General features: G+C 47.2%; 2 protein-coding genes across 3 annotated transcripts in view; one reads left to right on the forward strand and one right to left on the reverse strand.

Annotated features, from left to right (window-relative positions):
- Positions 1-677: 677 nt before the first annotated feature.
- C12H22orf31 (chromosome 12 C22orf31 homolog) lies at positions 678-9,917 on the reverse strand. The gene is made up of 6 exons (XM_046024335.1): positions 9,783-9,917; positions 8,982-9,177; positions 8,603-8,669; positions 2,607-2,682; positions 2,015-2,464; positions 678-1,115 (listed from the first exon to the last, which is right to left on the reverse strand). Exons 1-6 carry the CDS (start codon positions 9,915-9,917, stop codon positions 678-680), a joined length of 1,362 nt encoding a protein of 453 aa, XP_045880291.1.
- A 267-nt stretch (positions 9,918-10,184) lies between these two features.
- KREMEN1 (kringle containing transmembrane protein 1) overlaps positions 10,185-27,196 on the forward strand; it is a 66,851-nt gene continuing 49,839 nt past the window's right edge. The window contains exon 1 of one of the 2 annotated variants that reach the window (XM_046025633.1): positions 10,185-10,347. In XM_046025633.1, coding sequence (XP_045881589.1) covers positions 10,251-10,347 — 97 coding nt within the window. In that variant the 5' untranslated portion in view covers positions 10,185-10,250. The remainder of the gene's footprint in view (positions 10,348-27,196) is intronic. The other variant, XM_046025634.1, reaches the window with a different exon arrangement.

The following is a 27,196-nucleotide window of genomic DNA, read 5'->3' on the forward strand; positions in this document are numbered from 1 at the left end:
GGCCATGTAAATACATGATAATTGCACACAGATTTTGCATATTTGCCGACCAAAAATGATTTCAAACAAGTTGTAGTCTTCTATGGTTTTGTAACAAATTGTACAAATGACTGTAAAAAAAATACAATTTTATCAAGTATGTGTTACATGTTGTCATTGCTCTGTTTGCGTCTACAGATCCCACCAAGGAGAGAGTGCCTTTAACTTCCTCCTTGTTCACGTATGCGTCTGTAGGATCTCTTCTCTTGGTAACATAGAGTTCATGTTGTTGGGGCCCGGGATGGTTTCATGAGAGAGCCTCTGATAGAGAGCATGTGGGGTAATGTCCTTGGGGTGGTGGTGGTGGTTTTGCTAAGCCCTATGTGGAAGCAATGAGGGAAACGATAGTCCACTTTTAAAAATAAGGAACATGGGTTGTTGACTTCGTCTGCCTGGCCTTTTCCTACCTCGGAAGGCCAAGAGACCCCCAAGCACTGAGCCCTCGACATGACCTAGTTATGAGAGTGGAGAAGGGCCATCAGTATGAAATGAATCTCGTACCCATTTGTCTTACCTCCCAGGGCGGGAGTTACTAATTTGTAAAGCACTCTGAGATTATGTGGAAGGTGCAAAGTGGTGTTTATTTTTCAGACATCTAGCAGAGAATAGCAATATCCTAAGCCCGTGAGCTCCTGTTCCTATTTCTCTCTCTTGAATTTGGGCCACTTCTTGGGCACAGGCTCCTCGTGGACCCCCAGCAGCTTCCGGCCAGGCAGCAGGTCCTGAGCCCCTGGAGGAGCGGCAGCCTGGCTGTACAGAGCCTCCCAGAGCTTTTGTTTGATGGCCTTGCCCAGCTCCAAGCTGTACCTCTTGGGGGTCCCGGAAGGATTCCACAGCATCGGCTCCACCACCGAGTGGTACAGAGCCCTGTAACCCTCAGTGGGGAGGCCATGGATGGTTAGCTTGTCCTCCAACAACTGCTGTCTCTCTCTGGTTTCGGGAAGCAACGCCTGGCCCTTCCAGGCGGCTGTCCCAGTGTCCCCGGGCCGTGCTTGGGTGACAGCCACATGTTCAGCATATCTGCTCTCAAGATCTTGGCGGGCGGTTACTTTTTTCTCCTTTGAACTTTCTTTACTCTAGCCAGGAAGAAAGCAGAGAAGTCAAAGCTAAAACTTGAGAAGGGAGCTCAGAATAATTATCTGGGATTTGTGTCCCCGAGTCTTGGTTCCAGCCACCACCAACATTTGTCTAGCGTGGTCTGGTTTCCCGAATTCCTTCATGTACACCACTGCATGCATTGCCCATAATCCCATAAGGTCAGCAGGAGACCAATCTAAAGGCAAGGAAACTGAAATTGGTTGGCCGAAGCTGGCACGGTGAGAAGGTTCCTAACCACAGTGTCCTTTGCTGAATGCCACGCAGGATATGAAGCATTTACTCTGTGCCAGGCGCCGTTCAAAAACTTTGTGCATTATTATATTACCTCAGTCCTCATGAAACCCTATGGGAGGGGGTGTGTTTTCTACATTTTGTAGGTGACAGAGACCAGAGGCTAAACCCACAGTTGTCCTCAATTATAGTTAGAGCTGGGATTTGAGGCGGGGCAGCCTCGCTCTGAGGTGCCCTCTGAGCTCTGCTGGCCCCGTGGAGTGATGGGCCTCTCTGGACACCAGGTTCCCCAGGTGGAAGTTCATGGCAAGATCTATTGCTCTCCTCTGATGTTTGGGTGTGTGTACCTAAGGGCACCACCCATCTCCGGGCCTTTCCCTCCCTTCTTTCCCCTTCATGTCAAGTGTTTACAAAAGCCACGCCATCCTCCTATAGAACTAGGCAGAGCGTAAAAGGCAGAAGCCCAGATCTGGTACTCTCTCCACTGTCTCATGCCGCTGCCCCCAGCCACAATCCTGTCTTTAACTTTAGGATTCCCCCGCCCACCCCCGGGATAAATCATGTAAGCATTAAGCACTCTCTCACTTGCATTTCCATGTTCCCAGGCCATCAGTTTCTGTCCACCCCCAGCCATCCTAACAGGTACCTTGTTGATGCCTCCTGCTGGCTTCCTGAGCCTTGAGGAGCCGGGACGCTGCCGTACTGGCCGCCTGCCCTTGGAACCGATGGAGTGTCTTATTCTGCCCCGCGGCGTGGCTCTTACTGCCGAATTGTCCTTGGACTTTAATCTCCTTGAAGGCTTTGCTTCTCCAACCCTGCTTGGTCCTGGGCAACACTTATCCTTCAGTTGTCGCCTGAGCACCAACTTAATCAGGGAGAAGGAACTGGCCACCAAGGGAGTCTTCACAACTTCCCAAGAGGAGGTGGTCCCGGCTGCTGGGGTATTGATGTTCTGCTTTGCACACATTCTGGCCGTCCAGATGTTGGTGAGGGCTGGTGAGTCCACATAGCAGTCCTGAAGCCTGGTGTTCAGTAGGATAGACTGACGGAGCCCATAGGCAGGGATCCCGGAGTCTCGTCTCACATAGATGGGATGCTAGAATCGTAAGGGGAGAGAAAAGAATAAGAAAAAGGACCAATTCTCAAGCAAAGACTAGCAGGCCTAATATGAACCGCATTTTACGCATGGTTCCTTCTACACAGCTCTCAGAAATCTATCCATCAGATCTCCTGCTCACCAGAGCCTTTTGTACCAAGTAGGGAAACCAGGTCACGATGATATTCAGGCTCTCAAAGAACTTGGCAATGCTTGGGCTGGAAGCAGAGGTTTGGGGAGCATTTACAGGGAATCAAAGACAATTCCTGTCTGCTACAGGGCTTAGGGAATGGTAGCAGGAAAGGAATGGGGATGAGATCACTTGAGATTCCTATACGTGCTGCAGTCACCCCTTGACCAGGCTGCAAACAGAAATGACACCACATAAAAGTTCTGCCGAGCCCTGAACACACTTCCTAGCCAGACCACCATGAGCCAAGAAAGGCTGCTCCACGGGGAAATACGGGGATCCTTAAAGGCAAAAGTCCAACGTAAGTGATACGGACCTCCATTTCCTGGGAGCAGCAGAGAACAAGAGAACAATTTGGACAGAATGAGAATCACACCCTTAAAGAGACCTGACCTTCTAAGAAATGTCATCTATAAAAAAAATAAAATTACCTTACCATATTTCAGTTGCCTTAAATTTTATTTTAGCTAGCTTAGTAGGGGGAAGAAATATGTATTTTCTTTTCCCTTTTTCTCTTTTGCTTTTTTTGGTTGTTGCTGTTGTTTTGCTTTTTTTTTTTTTTTTAATATTTCTAGTCACCTGTCTTTCTCTGCCTCAGTCATGTATGAGCAAATTGCAGTTTGTTTAGATTTTTGGCTCACAGGGAGGCAGTTTTGAACCATGGTCTCTAGTATTTGTGATGTCACTTTGGTTTGTGATGTGGGGGTGGGTGGGTGTTACATCATCAGATTTTATAGTTAAATTAGGCCAGAAGAAGTTCTATTTTGTGGTGCTTGCAGCCTCAGGAGCTGGTGAAGCGCTCATTTCCTCCCAGAAGGGCTTGGGTGAATTAGGAAGGTCCTAACGTTCTTAAGAAGCATTGCTTTGCACGCAAGGGGAGTCAAAGACCAAAACTGTATTTGTGGATACAAGTAGTGAGATAGAGCCTTACATGTGCAAAAGTGGCCTTCTCCGTGCACATAAAGAAGGTACTGTTACTCTCTCAGAAGAGCTGCCAAGGTTAGGGACCAGAAATGAAAGAACACGTTCCTGCTGCCCTGGGCACCTCTCCCTCCATGTCTCTCCCCGGGAGAACTACATGGTTTCTGGAATGCGGTTTTATTTTACATCCCATGGCAAATTCAGTAATTAGAACTGTTAGCAGTGTCAAGGGCTTGAAACAGGAACAAAGACGCTTCTTCCTGGTAACTCTTGGGCAATGCCTCCCTCCTTATCAGGGGCTTTGGTCCTGTTGGTGGTTTTGAGTTTTTAGACACAAAATGCCAAGGGAGGCTCCCTCCTGAGGGGGAGGAGAGGGAAGGGATGGAAAAACAGAGTATGAGTCTGGCAGGAGCTCCTGGAATCGTATGTGTTGCCTGTTTGATTTTTTTCTGAGTGTTGTCCCAGGAGTGAATCAAAGTCTGCAGGCCGACCGCACGGCAGGCCGACCGCACGGCAGGCCACGGTGGAACCACCTCCAGGCCAAAGGCATCTGGATCCACAGACGCTCGGGAGGACAATGGGGCCCATTCAGTGGGGAGCCCGGGCCTCACCTCCTGAGAGGTGGGTCGATTTTAGAGCAGGGTGTTGGAAAAGCGTTTGTCTCTGGGAAGACTTTGTTAATGTCTGGAGACGGGGCAGGCAAGCATCCTTTCAGAGCTGCTGAATCCCGGAGAGGTAGCACCAGGCTCTTGGGCCACTGTCTGCCTTGGCTCTGCAGGAGCAGGGACAGAAGGGAACTGTCAGGCAAAAAAGGAATTCTGGGAGTAGCTCTTTGGTTTCTCTTCTCTCCTTCCCTGTCTCAAGGTTGGCCTTCCCACACCTCCTCTTTCCAGATACTCATCTGTTGTATTTACTTTCCTAGGCCTTTACTCAATGCCTGGCCAGGTGACCACGCTCAGACTCAGAGGAACGTGCTGCCTCTCCCTCTTCTAGCTACAGTTTACCCTCTAACTTCAATCAAAATCTGCCTCCTCTCCCTGCAGGGTAAGTCACGCCCAGTAGGTAACCCTCATGCTCCTTGGAACTAACCCAAGGATAACATGGCTTGTGCTATTATTCTTCCTACATTGGTAAAATTTGTATTTATCAGATGTTTGCCATAGGCCAGGCACTGTCCCAGGCACTTCCCAAGCATCATCTCATGAAATGCCACCAACAGTCATGAGTTTGGGCACTGTTGCCAGTCCTACTTTACAAATGAAGAAACCGAGGCACAAGCTGCTCGAGAACCATGCCCCAGATCCCAAAGCCAGTAAACCAACAAAGGTCGGTCTCAACCAAGGTCTACACCACCCTTGCTCTTCACCACTCAGAGCTATCTGATGCTTTGCGTGTTATCGGTTCAGCCCATCCCCATACCATCCATGGGTCCAGTTCTAGTCCTATCCTTGACAGGAGACCTTCTCTGGGTGTACAAGTTGATCAGCCCGAGGTGACATCCCAGATCCATCTCTCGATGGGCAAGCGAGTTCACGTATCTGAACCTTACTCTCCTCATCTGTGAAATGGGGATAGTAACAGTGCCTTCCCCAGGATCTGTGAAGACAAAATAGGACAGAGCATGGGAGGCACTTGGTATGGCTCCTGGCACATAGGAAGCACTCAATAAATAATGTTCTTATTAATATTATTATTACTGTGGCCCAGTCAATCATCTGACCCTTTCTTGAACCCTTATTGCCCACAGTCTGAGTGACGTAACTCAACATTTGGTATGAGCTTTGTCTCGGGGCTTTCAAGGAGACTCTTGAAGCGGGGAATGATTCCGGTCTGAACTGGGGAGCATGACATTTCTTTTCCCAGGATCCACCTCCCCTAAACATATGTCAGTTTCCTCGATCTCACAGAACTGCACTATTTACAGGAGACAAATTTTCCCGTGGTCATGGGAGTTGCCCGGAATATCTCGCTCTTTCTGAGATGCCAAGGAAAGGGTACCTGAGGGTAGACTAAGGAAAGTGACTGGTCTTGGACAGAGATTGTTCAGAATTATAAAGTCAAGATAAAAAGACTCTACTTGGTCCAGGGTCCTGAAACTATTGTAAGAGTTCCCACCGTTGGTGTGAACACCTGGTCCAGTGCATCTGGGGTTGACGCTGTAGAGCTTCTGTGTAGTGGAAATGCCTATTCCTCCGTTGGATTCTCCAATGAGCCTTTTCATTCTGCTGAGCTCAGTCTAAATAGCCTTTATTTTCCACCGATCCTTTGGAGTCGTACTTCCCGACATATCTAAACCACCACATCTGCCCTTCTTTGATGCTTGACCAAGCTCTCCTCACCATATTTTTAGCTCCGATAATCTTTCTTCTTTCTTTCTTTCCTTGACTACTACCTTTCTTCTCTTTGATTCCTCTTTGCTCCCATCCTCTTTCTGGAAGGTCCATTGATAAAAAGGAAATTGAGCCAATTCATAATCATTCTTGTCTTCCCCCTTCATGCCCCGCCTCCAAATCTAGTGGCGTATAGTTGTTTTTAATTTCCTCGGAAGATGTTTTCATTTTAACACCCAAGCAGCAAACTGCCACGCCCAGATAGGAACATATCTGAGGTTCGTGATGTAGAAGGTTTAGGAAAGAAGAGAAAAACTTTGGATGAGAGAATTTGAGAAGATTCCTGAACCATGATGCAAACTCAGAGGACCAGTGATTTAAACCACATGTGCTGGACACGGACCTATCATGGGCCAAGTATGCAAAATAAGGGTGCCCTGGCCACACCGGCACCCCTTCCCCACCCCAGACTCAGTTCTCAGACGGGGCCACCTGGATGGCCCACAGACACCTCTAATACATTATGTTCAAAGCCAGATTGCTTCATTGCCCTTATCCCCATCAGAACAAGCCAAACCACTACTTCTCCTGAGTTTCCCATCACTAGCTTTTGGTCTCATAAATCTGAACAGGATTGGTAACAGTACAGTGTTGAGCCGAGCCGGAGGCTGGAGATCCTCTTTTCATTTAAAATTTTGATATTTCGTGCGGTGTGAATTTTGGAGGACAAGCCTTTATCTTCTTAAAGCTATTACACTGAGGGGCACCTGGATGGCTCCGTTGTTTAAGCTTGTGCCTTCCACTCTGGTCATGATCCCAGGGTGCTGGGATTGAGCCCCACATCCAGCTCCCTGCTCAGTGGGAAGCCTGCTTCTCCCTCTCCCTCTGCCCCTCCCCCTGCTTGTGCTCCCTCTCTCTCTGCCTCGCTCCCTGTCAAAAAAGAAAAAAAAAAAGCTATTGCATTGAATCATGTTTATGAAATATGTTTTAAATATTTTTACAACTTATTTAAATAATATTTATTTTTTTATCTTGATTACCAAGTTTTTTGGGCCTAAAGTCGTGTGCCTGGCATGAATGTCTCTCTTGCCTCACCCTAATTGTGCCCCTGGACCACTCGGTAAATATTTGTTGCCAGAACCTCAGAAGGACAGGCAGGCAATTCACCTACCTAAGGTAGGTATTTTCCATCCAAGGTGTAATTCCCCCTAGGTAGGCGGAATTCCACCTAAGGTAGGAATCTAGTCCTGGAGTTCAGCTGCCTGGGTTCAAAGCCCAGCTCTACCACTGGGCCACGTTTGGGCAAGCCATTCAACCTCTCTGTCTGAGGCGGGTAGTGAGGGTGCCTCTCTCACAGCGCTACTGGAAACATTGTGTGAAGTGTGATGTCAGGCACCCTACCCTGCCTAGAGTTTAGGAAAGTCCTTGTAAATGTTTGCTCTCATTGTTATTAGAATCGGGCTCCGTATCTAGGGCTCTCTCCACAACATGGTGCCTTCTGAGCACAAATTATTCCAACTGGAGTTTCAAAGATAACAGGAGCCCCTCAACTCCACCCACTGAGCTCTCCCAGCTTCTTGGCAATTCCTGCTGTCCTCAGAGGAATTGAAGGGCTCGACTGCACAGCACAAGCAGGCAAACAGGCAGACACCAGCATTTTCCTGGAGGCCCAGGGACTGCAGTCAATGTCCTCACTCTTTCCATGAAATAAATCTGCTAAGCGATTGAGGCATGTGAAGCATTGAAATGAGTATCTTAGGCTTCTTCTTGCCAGGGGCGGGGACCACGTAACTGAGCAAAAGACCTTGAGCTGTTAAGTGCCCTGACCTAGACCTGCTGGGCTGTATTTTTAGCCTCTGTGCACTGTTTCCGTCACCTGTGCTAGGCTTTAAGCTAGAAGAGAGGGGAGGGAGGCCTAGGGAAGGCTCTAGAGGGATGTTTCTCATAGCAGCCAGTGGGGGCGGGGGCTTGCACGCTCTATCTGAGTTCTGTTGTACAAGCCAGCTTCATGGGGTACGTCACCTGTGTAGTGTCCCCAAACTTAGAAGGGCCCCACACTTGATTTAACGCTCTCTCATAGCCACCTTGAAATTCTTAATCATTTTGACCAAGGGACCCCACAGCTTCGTTTCTCACCGGGCCCTGCAAATTACATAGCCCATTCTGGTTGTACACAAGGTGGAGAGAACCAACCCATGGGAGGGGCTGGCACCCACTCAGCAGGAATGATTTCCTGCAGCGGAGCCCAACAGGCTGAGGCTACTATCATGAGGCCCAAACCCCCAGACTTGGCCACATAAACCCTGTTTTGAACCTCTTGTCTGCGCCTTCCTATCTCCTCCTCAGAAACCAGGATGAGATGCCAAAGGACCTTGTAAACTGTAGAGAGCTGTGTCCTGCTTTGCAAAAGTGTTTCCCTGCACTCCACTTTAAAACAGTTCACAGACCATTCTCTGCGAACACCATTTCTTGTCTCTGTAGAACTTTTTGCTCTCTGAAATTCGCATGATTTCTAGGAGGAAAGGACCAGCTTGTCTTGTTGGTGCTCTGGGTATATTCCTCACTGAATATTTGTTGAATGGAGGAAGTTTTGCCTTTATTGAGTGTATGCTTTGGGCTGATGGTTTCACCTGCTGTTCTCATTTCATTCTCCTTCAAGGTGCTCCTGCTGCCTCCATCTTCAAGGACCCATGTTACCTCATGTTACAGGTGAGGAGTTCATGGGTCCTACTGGAAGAAGCTGGTTTTGGAGATGGGAAGGGTCCTGGATGGTGGAGAGGAGAGGATAAGTTGGATACACCGGGTGTATTGTAGAGGGGAGGCACTGGGTGAGGGGTGTCCTCTTGAACCAATAAGGTGCCCAGAGGATCCCTGAACTCGGGAAAGACTGAAAACAATGAGAGAACAAGATTCTTCTTGCCGCGGCTCTGGGTCGTGTGGGTGGAGAGGGACCAAGATTGGGAAGCCTCGTGGGAGGTATCTGCACCTTTGGGGCCCGGCCCTGGAAACAGCTGGGGAGCAGGTTGTGCAGAGGCAGACCTTGGGAGTGGGCAAGGGGGCGCAAGGGGCGGCTTACCTAAGGCGGGCCCCAGAGCCTGCCGAGGGGAGGCGGGACGGCCCCAGCCCGGCTTTGGGCGCGGCGAGTCTGCACACGAGGGCAGAATCTCCCGCCGCCACGCAGGGCACAGGCCCGCACTTGCAAGCCCGGGACCAGGGACTTGAAAGCGGCCGGCGCGCCGCCCAGACGTGCCCCGAGGGGCGTCACCGCGGCGCTTTAGGCGGGAGCAGAGGGAAAATCTCCTCTGCCTGGGGGAGTGCGGGGGAAGAGGGAGGCCCGGGACAGACCCAGAGTGCAGCCAGGGAAGACCTTGGGGGCGGGGGCAAAAGACGTGCCACGCGGGGGCCCAAGAGTTTCAGTCACGCGCGCTCTGAGCCTCGGTATCCCAGTCTGCAAGAAAGCATCATTGCCCGGTCCATCTCGGGCTCTGTGTTGGGCGCTTTACTTTCTTCTATCTCATCTAATCTTGACGGTTGTATTAATTCCCATTTTGCAGATGACTGAGGCCCAGACAGAGGAGGAAACTTGCCCCAGTTGACAAAGGATGTGCGACAGGATTCGGAACCAGGGTTCAGTATGCTGCCTTTGTGGGTGCCAGAACTGGGATGGTGGAAGGAAACAGTTTTAGGAGTATGCTATCAACGCTCCCATCTAACAGATGAAGAAACTGAGGTAAGAGAGCTATTTTTTCTTAGACCTGCTCAAGGTCTTACAGGTGACTGAACTCAGACATTCTGATTCCAGAGTGCCCTTTTTTTAAACTGCTACGTTGATCAAAGCAGGGAAAAGCGGTTTGCAAACTGCTGTTTTGATTATTACCGCTGCGGCTGAGCACGCCTTGTGGGTCACGACCTGAGTGAAGGTGGAGCAAGAGTCATTGAGGCGCTCGGCGGGCTCCAACGTAGCCAAAGCTCTGCGGGGGAACTCGGAGGCGGAGCCCCGGACCCCACCCATCACCTGCTGGCCCCGCCCCGTCGCTCGGACCAATAAAGTGCCCCGTGGGGGCGGGCCCAGGTGAGGAAGGGGATGTGGGCGGAGTCTGGAGCTTGAGCGGCAGGCGCGGCGCGCGCACCGGGAGGGGAGGGCGTGCGCAGTCGGCTCCGCCCCTCGGGTCTAGCGGGCGGAGCCGGGCGGGCCCCGCACGGCCGGGGCGGTGGCAGCGCTGAGGAGGGCGGGCCGGGGCGGGGCCACGCCCGAGCCCCGCGTCCCGCTCCCATGGCCGCCCCCGGCTCCCCGCGCTGCCCCCTCTCCCCCGGGCCGCGCCCCGGGGCCCCGCACTGACGGCCCATGGCGCCGCCCGCCGCCCGCCTCGCCCTGCTCTCCGCCGCCGCGCTCACCCTGGCAGCCCGGCCCGCGCCCAGCCCCGGCCTCGGCCCGGGACCCGGTGAGTGAGCGAGTCCCCGCGCCCGCCCTGCGCCGAGCTCTCCCGAGGGGCAGCGAGGGCCGGCCCGCCTGGGGGGGCCCAACCCCCTAGCTCCTATTTCCCGGGACTCCTCCTTCCAGCCCCTCAGCGACATCCCCCAGCCGGGGCAGCCCCCCGCCTCAGAACCCGGGGCTTCCCCCCACCCTCACTCCCGGCCCCCAGTGACGCCCCCCGGGCGCCCTCTTTGCCTCAGGACCTACTCCAGGGATCCCTTAGCCAAGCTTCTCAGCGATGCCCCCTGGGCTAGGACGTCTCTTCCGCCTCAGGACCCAGGACCCCGGACCCCCTGCTCAAGTTCCTCAGCGAACTCTCCCTGGGCCGGGATGCCCCCTCTGCCCCAGCACCTCCCGGGATCCTGTCCTGTCTCTTAGCGACGCACCCCGTCTCGAGACGCTACACCCCCTCCCCAAGCCCCTCAGCGGCTCTCCCGGGCCAGAATCCCCTCCGCAAGCCCCGCGGCGACGCCCCCGCGCCCCCGGGCTCAGGAGCGGGTGCGGAGGCGAGCGCAGCGGGCGCCCAGCCTCTCTGCCGGGTTCCCGGCTGCGCCTGCTTGGAATTTCTGCCTCGTGATGAGTCGAGCTGACTAGCCCGCCTTGCAAGAGGCAGGTCCGGGTCGAGGAACGACCCGCTGTACCCAGCCGGGACAACCAGTCTTTACCTCCGGGGATGTTTTGAGCCTCCCAAAACTCAGGTGCGGGCCTAGCTTGGAGAGAGGAAGGAAGGGGTGATGGAAAACCTCCCCTACAGATCTTAGGGTGCTTATCCCGAAGGTGGAATGCAGAGCCCCATTTCCCAGGTAATCCCACCCTTTAAACAGGGTCACCCACTCCCCGGGTCAAGGCCAAGGCCAGGTCTTCCCGGGGTGGAGCCCGGGACTAGGATGGAAGCTGGGACTTTGCTTAGCTTCCATACACACCCTTCTTTGCAGCAGAACTTTTTTCCAAGTTGAAGAGCAGGCACGAGGGCGTTGTCTGGCCCAGTTACATTTCTCTGCAGGTTGTTTGGGTGTTGAGAATTGGGCGTTCGTGAAAGGGACGGGAAGGGTTCATTACCGGTTTGCCGGAGTAGGAAAACCGGCTGAGGGTTCTCCACCCAAAGTCGCTGTGATGTTGGAAAGACAGGATTTCGTTGCCGAAAGAAAACTTTGTTGCTTTGTTTACTTACCAGCTTGGATGAGTGAAAAAGATAGGACTGGGTGTTGTCACTTACTGTGTGATTTTGGGGCCATGACTCAGCTGTCTAAGCCTCAGTTTCCTCATCTGTAAAGGAGGGATAATGAGAACTCCCTTGGCCTGGTGTTGGTAAAGATAAAATGATATACTGCAGGTAACGCCCACATATAGAAGGCAGTCAATAAACATATTTTAATAATACTTTTTATAGTGCTTCACAGTTCACCAAGTGCTAGACACCTCATTTGCCCTGAGAATGCTGTGAGCTTCCAGTCTGATTAAGCCCTATAAAAGGCAAAGCTTGGCTTTAGATCAGTAGAAGGGGGTCTCCAAGTCCTGTAAACCTTAGACTCAGGAAGTGGTTTCTGAGAGATCGGCAGCTTTCAAGGGGACTTCTGCAAAAACTGCTACAGAAGTGTGATCACTTGTGCTATTTGCTGTATGTGAGGAATGAAGGAGAAACTTTCTGAGAGCCAGGATATGTCAACATAACTGTAACCTAGTAACCCCTCAGCTCCACTTTGCCATCTGTGTGGTCAGGATTTAATGTCCTCTACGGGGAGAGAGAGGTATGGGTGGAAATAAACTTGTTCTCCTTCTGGAAAGGGCAGAGTAGTAGTCAAGTGCGCCAGCTCTGCTTATGTTTGTTAGAAGGTGGCATCCTCTCCTCAGGCACCTTTGCTTTGCTAGGAGGGGTCAAATACAGCAACTCAAACTCAGGCAGTTTGAACCTCAAACCGTGGTACACTTTTATTTAGGAGTCTGAGTTAGGGACAAATAAATAACCATTGTGAGGTGATTTGTGGTAAGTGGCTCAAGTTCCTGCCTCAGTAATCCTCACCAGCAATTTTTCCTACCATCCAGGTACACCAGGGCTTTCCTTGGCTTTTCCTTTTTAGTTCCAGAAGCAGTTTTAGGGAGATACCACATGGTCTGAAGCATCACATCCTGTCCCAAGACTGTCTACTAGTTTTTTAAATCCTTGAGGATATGCCAAACTTGCCGTTTTATATTTTTTGATACTGTAATTTTCTCTAAAATTTTGTGGATGGAAAAATTTATTTCAATACTTGTATTCTGCACAATTTTGTAATATTTAAATTACTGGTGGTTTGCATTTTTGAATGCTGACTTTATAAAAACAGTTAGCTCATTCCCCATCAATGCTAGTTCTAATTACAGTGTATAACTGACCCCAAATGATCTCCCTTCTCCTCTCCATTCTTCCTTTGAGATTCTCTCCCTTTCTTCACAGCTGATAAGGAGGAAGACAGAGGTTGATGGTGGAATCTAGACTCCCTTTTCAAGGAGGAAGGCAACCAGAGCCATAGGGCTGATGGGCTCCCATCTGGAATTTACTGACCTGGAGGGGAAAGCCTAGAGGTAGAAAGAGCAGGGAAGGTTGGGTAGAATTGTGCTATTTGAGTTTTGCTCCTGAGGCAAGCTCCCTGCTTGGGTGTTTCTCTGCATTAGGGGGCTGTCAGGTGTGCATCTACAGAGCTGCTCGATTCAGGTTAGATTTGCTGTGAACACCTTTTTTGATACTCATTCTCCTCTAAACCCTCATCTAGTGTTTATCCTCTTAGCCAGTAGTATGTCTTGCCATGAAACCCATGAGTTCAGTGAACAGTGAGAGCTTCATGCTGTATAGAGCACTGATCCTCTTAGAGATATCATTAACGGTTTACCTGAATGCAGCACAGGGGCTGATAGGAGTAAAGTGGCCGAACATGCTTTTGTACTTTTATGTCGACCCATTATTTTAATGCTCTGAGTATTTTAAGAAACACAAAACTGTCAAAACTGACCTGATAACCAGAGAACTCTGATGTTTTTATGAAAATTTGTTTTGGTCTCTAGACAAATCTGTTTAAATGTTTGAGATATACAATGAGACCTTTTATAAACCTGAAAGCAAAAAAGAAGTTCCAGGGACGCCTGGGTGGCTCAGTGGGTTAAGGCCTCTGTCTTCAGCTCAGGTGGTGATCCCAGGGTCCTGGGATCGAGCTCCGCATCGAGCTCTGCATCGGGCTCTCTGCTCAGCGGGGAGCCTGCTTCCCCCCCGCCACTCCCCCACCTGCCTCTCTGCCTACTTGTGTCTACTCTCTCTGTCAAATAAATAAATAAAATCTTTAAAAAAATAATAAAAAGAAAGAAGTTCCATTTAGGCTCCCTCCTAATAAATAGCAAGTTGGCATGCTTAATATAGATATTATTGATAATATCACTATTTAGCATAGTTAAAGCAGCAGCAATAAATGATGAAGATAAAATGAATTGCTTTAAATACCTTCACAATATGCAGATTAGGGATTTTTGGTGATGGGCACTATAACATTAGTTTAGAATTTGGGGTCCTGGAGTGAGGCTCTAGGTCAGGTGTTGGCAGACATTTTTTGTAAAGGGCCAAACAGTAAATAATTTCGACTTTGTAGGCTCTGTACTGTCTCTGTTGTAGTTATTCCACTCTGACTTTGTAGGGCAAAAGCAGCCAGAGACAAATATAAATGAATGGGCGTGGCTATGTTCTAATAAAACTTTATGGACACTGAAATTTTAAAATTTCATAAAATTTTCCTAGGTCACAAAATATTCTTTTGATTGTTTTCAGTCATTTAAAAATTTTAAAACTAATGCTAGCTCAGGGGCTATACAAAATCAGGGAGTGGGCCAGATTGGGCCTGAGGTGTACTTTGCCAAGTCGTGCTTTAAGTTCCTGTGTATTGATTTCTTTCCAGTGCTCAGTGGTCTGGAAAGGTGAAAAGGAGACTTGGTTTTGGTGACTAAATGGACCCTTCACATTTTACTATTAACCATTTTTAAGAGACATATAGGAAAAATGGTTAAAATGGTGAATTTTATGTGTATTTTACCATAATTTTTTTCTAAAGATACATGAGGGGAAGTTCATGCACATATATTTGGATCTTTAATAATACTTTTTAAAATGCCTTAAAAAAAATTCAGTGTGGTTCAGTGTGTACTACATATAGAAAGTAGTGTCTGCCTTGGAACTGGCCCATGGTTTGCTCAACTATGCAGATGTTGCTTGGAGCAAGCAGTTGAGAGATCTGTTTGTCAGAGGAAAGCCCAGGCAGCAGGTGGCACCAGCCTGAGACACAGAAAAATCAGCCGGGGGTGGGGGGCGGGGGGCGGGGGAGAGAAGAAGAAAACAAATTTCTATCATTTTACTAAACAGTTCAATTTTATTTCCATGGTACTGTCGTCATTTTTAAAGTGGCCTTTAAAAAACAACAATGTGCTTAGCATGGCTGATTATTTTGTTTTAATTAAAACATTTTTGAAAAAACAAAATGAAACATTCAAACATACCAAGTTGATTGTGTTTGTACTGTGGAACAGTTAATGCAAAACACTTGAGAGAGGCCGGAAGTTTGGATCTGTAGTCTTTGCCTGAGTTTTTGCCTCCTGAAGAAGGACAGCAGAGGAAGATACGAATGTGTCCTTTAGAAAACTACCTGTGGAGTTTTTAAGATGAGGTCTCAAGCCCCCTGATGTCATTTGGCAGGTTGGCTTCTTACTGTCTCACTGTGCAGCCCCTCAATGGGGCAGAACAATAACTGACATTCCTTCCATATTCAGTTTGACCTGGAGAGTCTGGCTGGAACCCAAAAGTATTAGACCCATAGGAGCAGCCCTCGTTCACTCTGTTTTTCCCCCTCTCTGTTGTCTTCAGTGTCTTCCTCTCAAGATGGCAGTGGCTTCTTCCCCAGACCTCATCTCTGAGACATTATTCTGGGTTCAGACTGAACAGAGAAAGGAAAGAGGCCATTGTGGATATGTCAAAAGGGTGCCCATACTTCCCCAAAATAACCACTCTACAGAAATTTGCCTTCTCCTGTAAGGAAATTCCCTGCTCCCTGACCTCTGCCCACCCCGCCCCACCCCCTTTTGGTCTTCTTTCTAGGGAAACACCTCCGTAGCCTGGACTTGCAACAGTTGTTCTTTCTTTTTTTCTTTTTTAATTTTATTTTTTATGATTTTATTTTTAAGAAATCTCTACACCCAGTGTGGGGCTTGAACTTACACCCCCAAGATCAAGAGTCGCATGCTCTGCCTACTGAGCCAGCCAGGCACCCCAGACTTGCAACAGTTTGAAGAGAAATGAAGTGAGGTGCTACGAAGCACCTGGCAGACAGAAGATTTTAGGCCACCTAACATGCAAGGTTGCCTTTATTCCTCCCCATTATAGCAGGACCCTCTAGGGGCTGCCCCTCTGCTAGGCCCGCTTCTAGTTTCTCTTGCCACTGATTTAATCCTTGGCAAGTCGCCAAAGCATTAAACTTTTATTGTTCAATTTACCACAAGGGCGGGCCCTGCTTCTAGTGGGCTGAGGAGGCTGCAGCCGCTTCCAAACCCGAGTGTCACACCACATTAGCAACTTTAGACTTTGAGGGCTGGATTTCTTTCAGTTTGGTTAGATTCTTGGTTAGTACCAGAACAGTATACTCAACACTCAAAGTTTGGAAGCTAGGAAAAAGTAAAAACAGCATAAGCAACTTTTCAAGATGATTCAAAATGGTTGCAGCATCAGCATGTAGGACTCATTCTACATGATTTCTTTGTGCCTTCCGAACAGATATGTTAAATGGCTGTCCATGCTCCTTGGTGGCCTGAAGTTGCTTGTAAACATGGTGACCAAGTGGTCCTCTTCCACAGTGGTAGCGGTCATTAACCAGTGCCATCACAGTATGTAAATTGCTTGCTGCTGTTCAATCTATAAAAATTCATCTTCAAAGAAGATTATTGGGCTGGTGAAAATATTTTTAATAATGACCACAGAAGCCATATTTGTTTTTCTTTGATGTTCTTCTGAAGACTCTTCTGGTTTTAATCAGATTGTTCCCACATAAAATACAGTGGAAATCTACAATAATAAAATCCCTATTCCTATGTCTATGGGGGAAATAAACAGGATGGGGACTGTCCTTTTAAGGGGCTTTCCCCTTCCCTTGCCCCAGACTCAAAGCCTCTATTACTGGTGGGTGTTTTGGCATCAGTTAAGGGCCTTCAATCCTTCCCTCCCTCCATGTTTTGCTCTTTCATTAAAGTGTTTCTGTTGTCTAATTATATCCTTTCAATCAAATTAGAGACTGCAGCATCTGGTGAGGGCCGTAACTGCCGCCATCTGCACCTCGTATATACAGGCCTTTTCAGCTGAGAATCACTCAACTTCCAAATGGCAGGAAGAGATTTGGAAAAAGTTTAGTTGGAAGGGAGGTTAACTTAAAAGCAACGTCTTCAAAGGCTGGATACGACACCCTGCTTGCTGTGATGTGTGTGTAGCCATGCAGAGCTCCAATGGCTTGACTCACCAAAGATTCTTCTCTAGCACTTGCGGCAGATGAAGGGTTTTTGATTGTCTTAGCTGAAATGACTAGGCCTCTCATCCTTATTATGGGCTTAAGGGGGCCCAGGGAGAGCTGAGACTTTCTCCCTTAAGAAGAATCTTTTGTTATATGACCACTGGTTAATAGATATAACACTTTCTGTTTATTTGACCATTTCGTCTCTTTAGTGGTTTCAACTGGAGGAGATTTTGCCCCCAGGGGACATTTGGCAATATCTGGAAACTCCCCCCCCCCTTTTTTTTTAAAGAGAGAGCGAGCAGGGGAGGGCCAGAGGGAGACAGAATCTTGAGCAGGCCCCACACCCAGCATGGAGCCCGACTCGGAGCTCAGTCTCACAGTCCCGAAAACTTGACCTGAGCTGAAATCAAGAGTCAGATGCTTAACCAACCACGGCACCCAAGCTCCCCTAAAGATTTATTTTACTTGAGAGAGAGAGAGAGTGCACATGAGAGAAATCATGAGTCGGGGGAGGGAGAGAATCCCAAGCAGACTCCCCACTGAGTGCAGAGCCTGAGGCAAAATCATGAGTGGGACACTTAACCAACTGAACCACCCAGGTGCCTCTTATTATCTGGAAACATTTTTGACTGTCACAACTCAGAGTGGGGTGGGGTGGGGTAGGATACGCTCCTGGCATCTAGGGGGTAGAGGCCAGGAATGCTGCTAAACATCTTTCAGTATGCAGGACAGTCCCCCCACCAAGGACCTGTTTGACTCCAAATGTTAATAGTGCTAGGGTTGAGCAACCCCATTCCTAACTGTATTATTCTTTTGTCCTTCCTTTCACTGTGACCTAGGAAAAGGCATCTCTGATCAACATCTTGTTTCACTCTTAAGAAAGTAGATTCTTCATTATCCATATCTGAGTTCTCAAGTAAGCATTTCTGTGGATGGTGATTTGGAAACCTAAGTGGCTTAAGGACATTTGAGATTCAACGTGTTTCTGCTCTCCCTGGAGTATGATCGCCAGATTAAATACCAGATAGTTGGTTAAATTCAAATGTCAGATAATGAGTAATTTTTGTGTGTGTGAGTCTGTCTTATGTAGTATTTAGGAATACTTACCTTAAAAAAGTATTTGTTGTTATCTGACGTTCAAATTTAACTGACATCCTATATTTTCATTTGCTAAATCTGGCAACCCTACTCTAGATCTGGGAAAGTTTATACCTTTGACTATGAAATCAATCTGTTGGTCACCATCTATTCTTATTGCCCTGGCTGGTTAGACATGACAGCTTCTGCTTGTTTTTATTTATAAGTTAGTACTACACTGAGTCTTTCCTTCCGCCCAAAACTGTCTCCTTGGCCAGAACTTCTGAAACTTGTCACTTGAATCATGTTTTCTTATCTTGGGACCAAGTAACAAGTGTCTATCATACACCTACTGTATGCCCAGCATCCCTGACTAGGACTCGTCCTTGTGCCAATTCATAAAAGACTACAACTTTGTTGCTTTAGGTTTTACTTTAAAGATGTGCTCTAGGGATATGCTGTTGACCTACTAGTCAGCTCCCATCTCAAGAATTCTGGTATTTTTTGGCCATCCCATATCAACCAAGGGAAGCTAAATAGCCCACAGCCTGGCTTCCATGGAGTGTTGGCTGCCCTCCAAGGCTCCATTGTATGGGAACTTTCTTGCTATCTGAAATTAACAGTAGGGCACAGGCAATACTGATGAAACTTGTCCAGAAGCTGGATTATATAGAAGTTTGTTGCATCTCCTTTTATACTGACTGAGAACTTCAGACAGTGTGAAATAGGGTTGGTCAAGGGATGGTGAAGAAAAGTACAGATTTGTGCCAGGTGTCTCCTGCTTAAAGCAAACTCAGAATAAAAAATGTGTATTTTCATTATAAAGGAGGTTGATTATTCCCTATTACAAATGGCTTCACCATAAATTTCCTTTTAATAGCGGTTGCTCTGGTTTAAATAGCAAGCATTTGATTTTCAAGTACGTGATTTACCAGTTTCTGGAACTTCTCATATTCTCATAGGTCATTCCTAGGTAAGTCATGATTGCTAGCCTAGAGGCATCAATTGGTGAGGAAACCAGGGCATTCTGAATATGTCTGTAGTACATTTTCACCTCAGTTCCCCCATATACCTACTTCCCTCGTCTGCTAACATTCGCCAGTCACGTTCTGAGTGGCCTGTGCTTGGTGCAGATGCGAAGATGAGTGAGATGCTCAAGAAACTCATGGGCTAGGGGCGCCTGGGTGGCTCAGTGGGTTAAAGCCTCTGCCTTCGGCTCAGGTCATGGTCCCAGGGTCCTGGGATCGAGCCCCACATCGGGCTGTCTGCTCAGCCAGGAGTCTGCTTCTTCCCCTCTCTCTCTCTCTCTCTCTCTCTTCCTGCCTCTCTGCCTACTTGTGATCTCTCTCTCACTGTCAAATAAATAAATAAACTCTTAAAAAAAAAATCAAGACAGGTGCCATCACCAAAGTGTGATGGAATATGTTCTGGTGGCATTGGCAGTAAAATCCATGGTTAATTACAAAACTAGAGTTCTTCTGAGCTGGTGACCTCTGTCTGAGTGTGTCCATTCTTTCACTGAAGATTGGCCTCATCTCTCTGTATATGTTGTAGAGCTAGGTTCTTTATCGGAAGCTATCTCTCGGTCTTCAATTTGATGATTGTATGTTTTTTTAATATCCTAAAGCACTACTGCATATTTGATTTAAATTCCTCAAGCACTACTGTGTGTTCATGGTGACTGTTCTGGCAGAAACACATGTCCTCCACAGAGGCGACCATGGCGTGTTTTCCAGTGGGTCCTGCCTAGGGAGGAGTGGAGCATATTCAGGATGAGACCCAGATGGGAAAAGAGTGGTCGGGACCCAAGCAGCACTGCATTCTGGGTTGTTTTTATATAACAAATAATAAGGAATCCTCTCTGAAGTGTTTTCACGGGTCTTCTGAACTGAAATCTCTGGTCTTATGCTTACAGTGGGTTCCGTTTTCTTGGGATAGTGTTTTAAGTAATTAAATATTTTATCTATCAATAGGGACAAATTAAAAAAATTGAGATTGAAACAGAAGACCTCAAGCTCCCTTCTAAAAGTATAAATTCTTTAGTTAAAATAACTTTGAGAGGCATATCCTTTTCTTTCATTACTGTGGTTTTTTTTTTTTAAGATTTTATGTATTTATTTGACAGAGAGAGATCATAAGTAGGCAGAGAGGCAGGCAGAGAGAGTGAGAGGGAAGCAGGCTCCCTGCCGAGCAGAGAGCCCGATGCGGGACTCAATCCCAGGACCCTGAGATCATGACCTGAGCCGAAGGCAGCGGCTTAAACCACTGAGCCACCCAGGCGCCCTTTCATTACTGTTTTTAAGGATGCTATTTCCTTGAATAAAAAGAAAGACCTAAAGGATTTTTTTAATTGAAAAACTGAGAATTTAAAGAAAAAACTTAGAGTGATTCTTTTTTTTTTTTTTTTAAGATTTTATTCATTTATTCGGGAGAGAGAGATCACAAGTAGGCAGAGAGGCAGGCAGAGAGAGAGAGAGGGAAGCAGGCTCCCTGCTGAGCAGAGAGCCTGATGTGGGGCTCGATCCCAGGACCCTGAGATCGTGACCTGAGCCGAAGGCAGCGGCTTAACCCACTGAGCCACCCACGCGCCCCCCTAGAGTGATTCTTTTTATGGTAATTCTACTTTGGGCAAAAGTACAGCTTGTTCTACGATCATTTCAACTGTTAATACATAGCCCAAGAACATGATATGTGACTAACTATCTTGAATTTAGATGACGGAATTTGCAACTGATTGAGTTTGTTTATAGTTTTTGAAAAGAAACTAAGGTAAATTAATTATAAAACAACATGTTTTCTCCTATCCTTTAACACATTTTATTATGGGAAATTTAGAATACATGCAAAAATAGAAGAACATAAGGAAGTCCCGTGTATCCATCTCCCAGCTTCCAAGATTATCAACCAAGGCCAATATTATTTCATTTGTAGCTGCTTCATCTCCCCAACTAGATTATTTTGTAACAGCTCTCAGATAAATCATCTCATCTATAAGTATTTCAGTATCTCTCTCTAAATGTTAAGAACTCTTCTCAAATGCATAGTCACAGTACCATTACCGTCAACACACTTAGCAAAACTAACAATAACCCTAATGTTATCAAATATCCAATCAGTAATCAGTGTTCAGATTCTCTGAGTTGACTCATGGGTTCTTTCACAGTTTTTTTTTTTTTTTTTAAAGATTTTATTTATTTATTTATTTGACAGACAGACATCACAAGTAGGCAGAGAGGCAGGCAGAGAGAGAGAGGAAAAAGCAGGCTCCCCGCGGAACACAGAGCCCGATGCGGGGCTCGATCCCAGGACCCTGGGATCATGACCTGAGCCAAAGGCAGAGGCTTTAACCCACTGAGCTGCCCAGGTGCCCCTTGTAGCCTGATAACTTTATTGTTTTTGTTTTTAAGGATTTTACTTATTTATTTGACAGAGATCACAAGTAGGCAGAGAGAGAGGAAGGGACCAGGCTCCCTGATGAGCAGAGAGCCCGATGCGGGGCTTGATCCCAGGACCCTGAGATCATGACCTGAGCTGAAGGCAGAGACTTTAACCCACTGAGCCACCCAGGCACCCCAGCCTGATAACTTTAAAGAATTATAAGGATGGCTGGGTGGCTCAGTCGGTTAAGCATCTGCCTTCTGCTCAGGTCATGATCCCAGGATCCTAGGATAGAGTCCCATGTCACACTCCCTGATCAGCATGGAGTCTGCCTCTGCCTGCCATTCTCTCTATTTTTCTGACCAACAAATAAATAAAGTCATAAAAAATATATATGATTAAAACAGGATGATATGCCTATCTATTCATGTTATATTGCCTTTCATAGATAACTATTTTTATGGACCAGAATGAAATACATGATCATGATAATCTCAAATTTATAATAAATTTGATTATTTAAAAAACTTTATAATTATATAGTAATAGTTTATTGGGGACCTACTGTGTGCTAGGGCATTTTACTTGCACATCCTCCAATTCTTCCAGTTGCTCTGAGCTGTAGTTAACCTAACCCCCATTTTACAAGTGAGAAAATAGGCTCAAAGAGGTTAGCTGAGTGCCTATTGCTTGTAAACCACAGGCCAAGCCTGAGTCCAGCTCCTAACTGTATTTTCCATGCTCTACCACATTGCTGCTAGAAGCTTTTCAGGCAGAACAGTATTCAATTTAAACTATTTCATAACCCTTGAGATTAAATATTCAATCCTATACATTTCTGTGTGTGTGTGTGTGTGTGTGTGTATTCTGTAGATATCACTCATTTAGGGGGCACTTAGGCTAAATGGATCTTGGGGCTGCAGAGAAGGGCTTAAGGGGTTCCATGAGCACTTCTGAAATTGTAACTGTTGTGTGTGTGGTATTTGTCTGGGGAGTAGGTCCCTATTTTTCAAGTGATTCTCCAAGAAGTAGACTGACTTTGAGAATTATAATGTGGGAAATATTTTTTGGAAGTATTTCTAGGTCCTCTACAGTTCATGCCTCTAAATTACTGAAATCTTCAAATACTTTTACATATAGCATGTGAATATGTGAGATCCTCTGGATTTGAAGGCATAAATATTGAAGTTTAGAATATAGCATCAGGGCTTTTCTTTATACCCAACCCTTCGAAATTCTAAGCATAACGAACAATCACAGCTTTATGAGAGAAAGCTCCAGCTAGCTTTTCTTAAGATGAAAGTACCGAGCTTTCACCCAAAGGCGGAGTCTTTACCTGCACATCTTACTACCACGGAAATGACTGCCAGGCCTTCATGGGGGTACCGGTTTCCTACAGAAAATAGTTGGTTGGCACAAAACCATTTCCTCAAGATTCTCAACCAGGGATTTGATTTACCCTAATGTGATTCCACTTATCGGCAAAGGAATTTCAATAAAATTAGCATCTCCAATTTTGAAAATAAATGTCATATGCCATACTTTGGAGGATTTTGGTGACGGGGGAAAAGATAAGGAGTTACTAACTTAGAAGGGTGGAATTAGTGCTCTCGGTGCTTTGATGCCAGCTTCATTGAGGAAATTTTCTGCTGCATTACTAAATTTCTGTCAGGCTTATGTTTAACGCAAGGACTGTTTTCATTAAGTCCCCACAACAAAACATTTGGAGTTTTCCGATGGAGAGATAGGGTCAGACAGATGACTTCTATGAGGTAATTGGGATCGGGCCAGAGAAAATGAGGAAATGAAGTTTCCTCGGTGTTCACAGTTTATTATTCCTTCCTGCTGAGTACACCTTCTCCCTTGACTTCCAAGATGCACACACTTTCTTAGCTTTTCTCCCACCTCCCAGGGCACACTTTCTCACTCATCAGTGCCAGGCCCTCCTCTTTCCTTGCCTGAAATGTTGCAGGGTCCCGGGACTCAGGCCCAGATGTCTTCTCTCTCCACCCGCGGTAACCCTGTTCTCTCCACACATCTGCGCCGTTACTGCCACACTTCTAGCTCCAGCCAGCCTCGCTCTGCCCCTTTCCTCAGCTCCAGGCTCATCAAGCCATCTGCTTCCTGTGTATCTCCACCCAGTGTTCTGAAAGGTGTCTCAGATTTAACCCATCCACAGCCAAAGCCTGGTTCCACCCAACGTACTCTGCCCCTCTTGGGGCCTCCCCATTGTAGTAAATGGAGTCTCCTGTCAGGCCCATGTCCTTGGGGTGGGCCTCAACTCCTCTTTCTCTCAGTAAATACTTTTGACTCTGCCTTCAAAGCATATCCAGAATGTGGCTACTTCTCACCACCTTTCGGCTGCCAGCCTGGTCCAGGGCATCTTTTCTAGCTCATCTTTCTGCTGTAATCACCTGACTGATGTCCCTGATGAGTTCCTGCCTCTCCAGAAGTCTTTCTCCACCCAGCAGGTAGACAGTTGTTTTTGTTTTTGTTTTTGTTTCGTTTGTTTGGCTTTTTTTTTTTAAAGATTATATTTATTTGACAGACAGAAATCACAAGTAGGCAGAGAGGCAGGCACAGAGAGGGAGGGGGAGGCAGGCTCCCTAGCCCAGGACCCCGGGATCATGACCCGAGCTGAAGGCAGAGGCTTTAACCCACTGAGCCACCCAGGCACCCTAGACAGTGGTTTTATTTTTTATTTTTATTTTTTTTTAAGATTTATTTATTTATTTATTTGACAGAGAGAGATCACAAGTAGGCAGAGAGGCAGGCAGAGAGAGTGAGAGGGAAGCAGGCTCCCCGCCAAGCAGAGAGCCCGATGCGGGACTCGATCCCAGGACCCTGAGATCATGACCTGAGCCGAAGGCAGCGGCCTAAACCACTGAGCCACCCAGGCGCCCCTAGACAGTGGTTTTAAAAGATAAGTCAGATCATGTCATTTCTCGGCTCAGAACCCTCCACTGGCTTCCCCTCACACTCAGAACAAAAGCCAAAATCTGATTTATATAATGCTCTAGACCCTGTGTGTCTTTGGCCTTGCCTCTCTCCTCCCCCTCCTCTTCGCTTCTCACCCACTCCTGCTTCGAGGAGCTGTCTTTTAGTTCCCCAGACCTGCCAAGCACACTGGGGCCCGCAGGGGTCTCCTCTTCACTGTGCCCCTTGCCAATACTGCTCTCCCCACGTGTTTAAGATGGTTTTGTTTCCTCCCTTTGACCATATCTCTGCTCAAATGCCCCCTCCCCTCCAGGCCTTTTCTGGCCCACCCCCCTAAAATAGAACCCCCACCATTCAGTCTCCATCCCCTTACTCCGTTTTTCCTTTCAGCACTCCTCACTACCTGACGTGAATTTGATTGGTTTGTTATGAGCGTGGCCCCCCTGTTACTATGTAAGCTCCGTGACTGCCGAGTGTTCACCAATGTAGCCCCAGTGCTGTGAACAGTGCCAGACACATAGTATGTACTGAATAAATATTTGTCGAATGGGTTAATTAAGAATATGCTAGACATGAGATCTATCACCTTTGCTCATTCCCTTTCACTGAATGCCCAAGTATACAGCTGGCCATGTGATATTTTATTTCTTACTGGTTTAAGCCATTTCTTGTTTATCTAGCCAAAGCTTACGTCAGTTTTTTAGCAGTAGACAATAAGGGAGAAGGGGTCCTTATTACCCGCTGTAGTCTTCTGATGAAATCAAGATGCTCACATCACTTTAATCCAGAATGTTCAAGTTTGTTTTTCTTGTTTTTGTCCATAATTGATATGCATAAATGATAATCCATTTTAAAAAATCATAAAATGTGGTATGCTGCCTCAGTTTCCCTAATGCAATGAGAGTAAGATTTGGGTCTAGGAGAAACAGACTGAAGCACAGAAGCCTGCCTTTTGCCATTCGCTCTCTCAGATGTCTCCTCATCCCCATTCACAACTAACAGGTGTGGATGGCCACCACATTCTTTTGTGTTACAAATCAAGTCATCTGAGCCTCTGGGAACACTGACCCCACTGTCCTGCAAATTGCTGTTTATGGCTAAGCCTTCCATTGGTTGGCCAGCATTTCTGGCTCCTGGGCCACTCCCCAACCACTTGTGGTAGGAGGAAAAGATGTATCAGCAAACAGCAATTAAAATTCTAGCAATCGGCAAAAGGTTGGCTTGATGCTCTTAGAATCATCTAGTCTAGTGGTTCCCAAGACAAATTACTCAACAGAAGCACCAAGGCAGATTTTTAGAAATATGGTTTCCAGGTCCCACTCTAACCCTTGAGTCAGGATAGGGTTTGGTACACACACACACACACACACACACACACACACACACACACTCACGCACGCACAGAGTCTCTCTCTCTCTCTCTCTCTCTCTCCCTCCCTGTCTAGCGGATCATATATATTTCTAGTGATAGTAAATGCTATGAAGCAAACAGACCAAAGGTAGAAAACTTGGAGTGGAGATGGTAGGGATAGGTTTTCTGAGGAGTGAACATTTAGTCTGCATGGGAGGTATTAGAGGAAGAACATTTTGGGCAGGAAATAGCATGGTGTGTTTACGGAATTAGAAGCAGGCCAGTGTGGCAGGAGCACGGGCGAGTGACTAGGGGAAGAGCTCAGGGTGCGGTGAGAGGGAAGGCCTGGGGCTTAGCAGGCAAGGATGAAGGGTTTGGGTTTTGTACCCGGCACTCATATTTTCCTGGGAAGTTTGAGCACTGTGCAGAGAATGAGTTGCAAGAGGATGGAAGTGAGGCTGTGAATCCTGAACGAGGCCGAACTGTCCTCTGAATGTGAATGGGACTAAAGTGGGGGCACCCAAGATGGAGGGGAGAGGTCAGTTTCGGAGTATATATTTTAAGAAAGTCAACAGGACTTGCTGATGAAGGGGAAGTGTGGTGAGGGAGGTGACAGGGAAAGCAAGGATGATCTGAAGAGGTCCTCTAGGGGCACTGAAAGGTGGTTGGTTGAGTGACCCAGAGGCCACATTTGTAAAATGGGATACTGAGACCTCCGCTTCAGGTTGTTGGGGAGTTGATATTTGTGAAGCATTTAGAGCAGAGCTTGGCATACGGTGAAATACTATGTGTTAGTGGTGCCATGGGTGATGGTGACTCGTCCAAGGTCGCGCAGCTGGCCCACAGCAGGTCCAGGACAAGAAACCAGAGCTTAGCCTCTCCGTTCAGTGTATTTTATGTTACGCTGAGCTGCCTCCTTGAATGACCTTTAACGTTTTGTACTTATGCACACTCTGGGCAGAGTGGTTGTTTCAGAATCTGATGAATCGTACTGGCTGTGGCATATGGATGTCACACCAAACATGATGAGTTGCTGTGATGTTCTGTGCAGCCTGAAATTCCAGGTTATTTTGGCTGTCCATAAAACTGTGCTCTTCCAGGCAAAGAAAAGCCCAGATAGTGGGAAGAAGGGGGTATAGGAAGCAAGATGGTCTATGGGTAGATTTTAAATATTAGAAGACATAGCTCCTAGAATGTAGATGCACTCATGTTGTTTGCATGCGTAGGCTGGAACAGGCACATGCCTTGCAACAGGAGACAGCGCTGAGAGTCCTTCATACCGGAAGTTAGAGGTCAGTGCGTGCCAGGGGCAGGGGAGCAAGCAAGCCGAGAATGTCAGTGTAACTCCCCCAGATCATCAGGTTCCGAGGGATACATCTTAAAGAAGTGTTTGAAGTACTTCTATCTGTCAGTTTCAACTAAGCTAATTTTTAAAAATTGCTCTTTGTACTGTGCCTTTCTCATGAACCTCTGTGAATTTAATGCATGCAATATGTGGGGGGAAATCCTATCAGCCTCAGTTCCCATCCCCCCAAAGTCTGAGAAGCAGATTTTAGAAGCACAGT

Source organism: Meles meles, chromosome 12 (assembly GCF_922984935.1).
Source record: "Meles meles chromosome 12, mMelMel3.1 paternal haplotype, whole genome shotgun sequence".
Lineage (NCBI taxonomy): Eukaryota > Metazoa > Chordata > Mammalia > Carnivora > Mustelidae > Meles > Meles meles.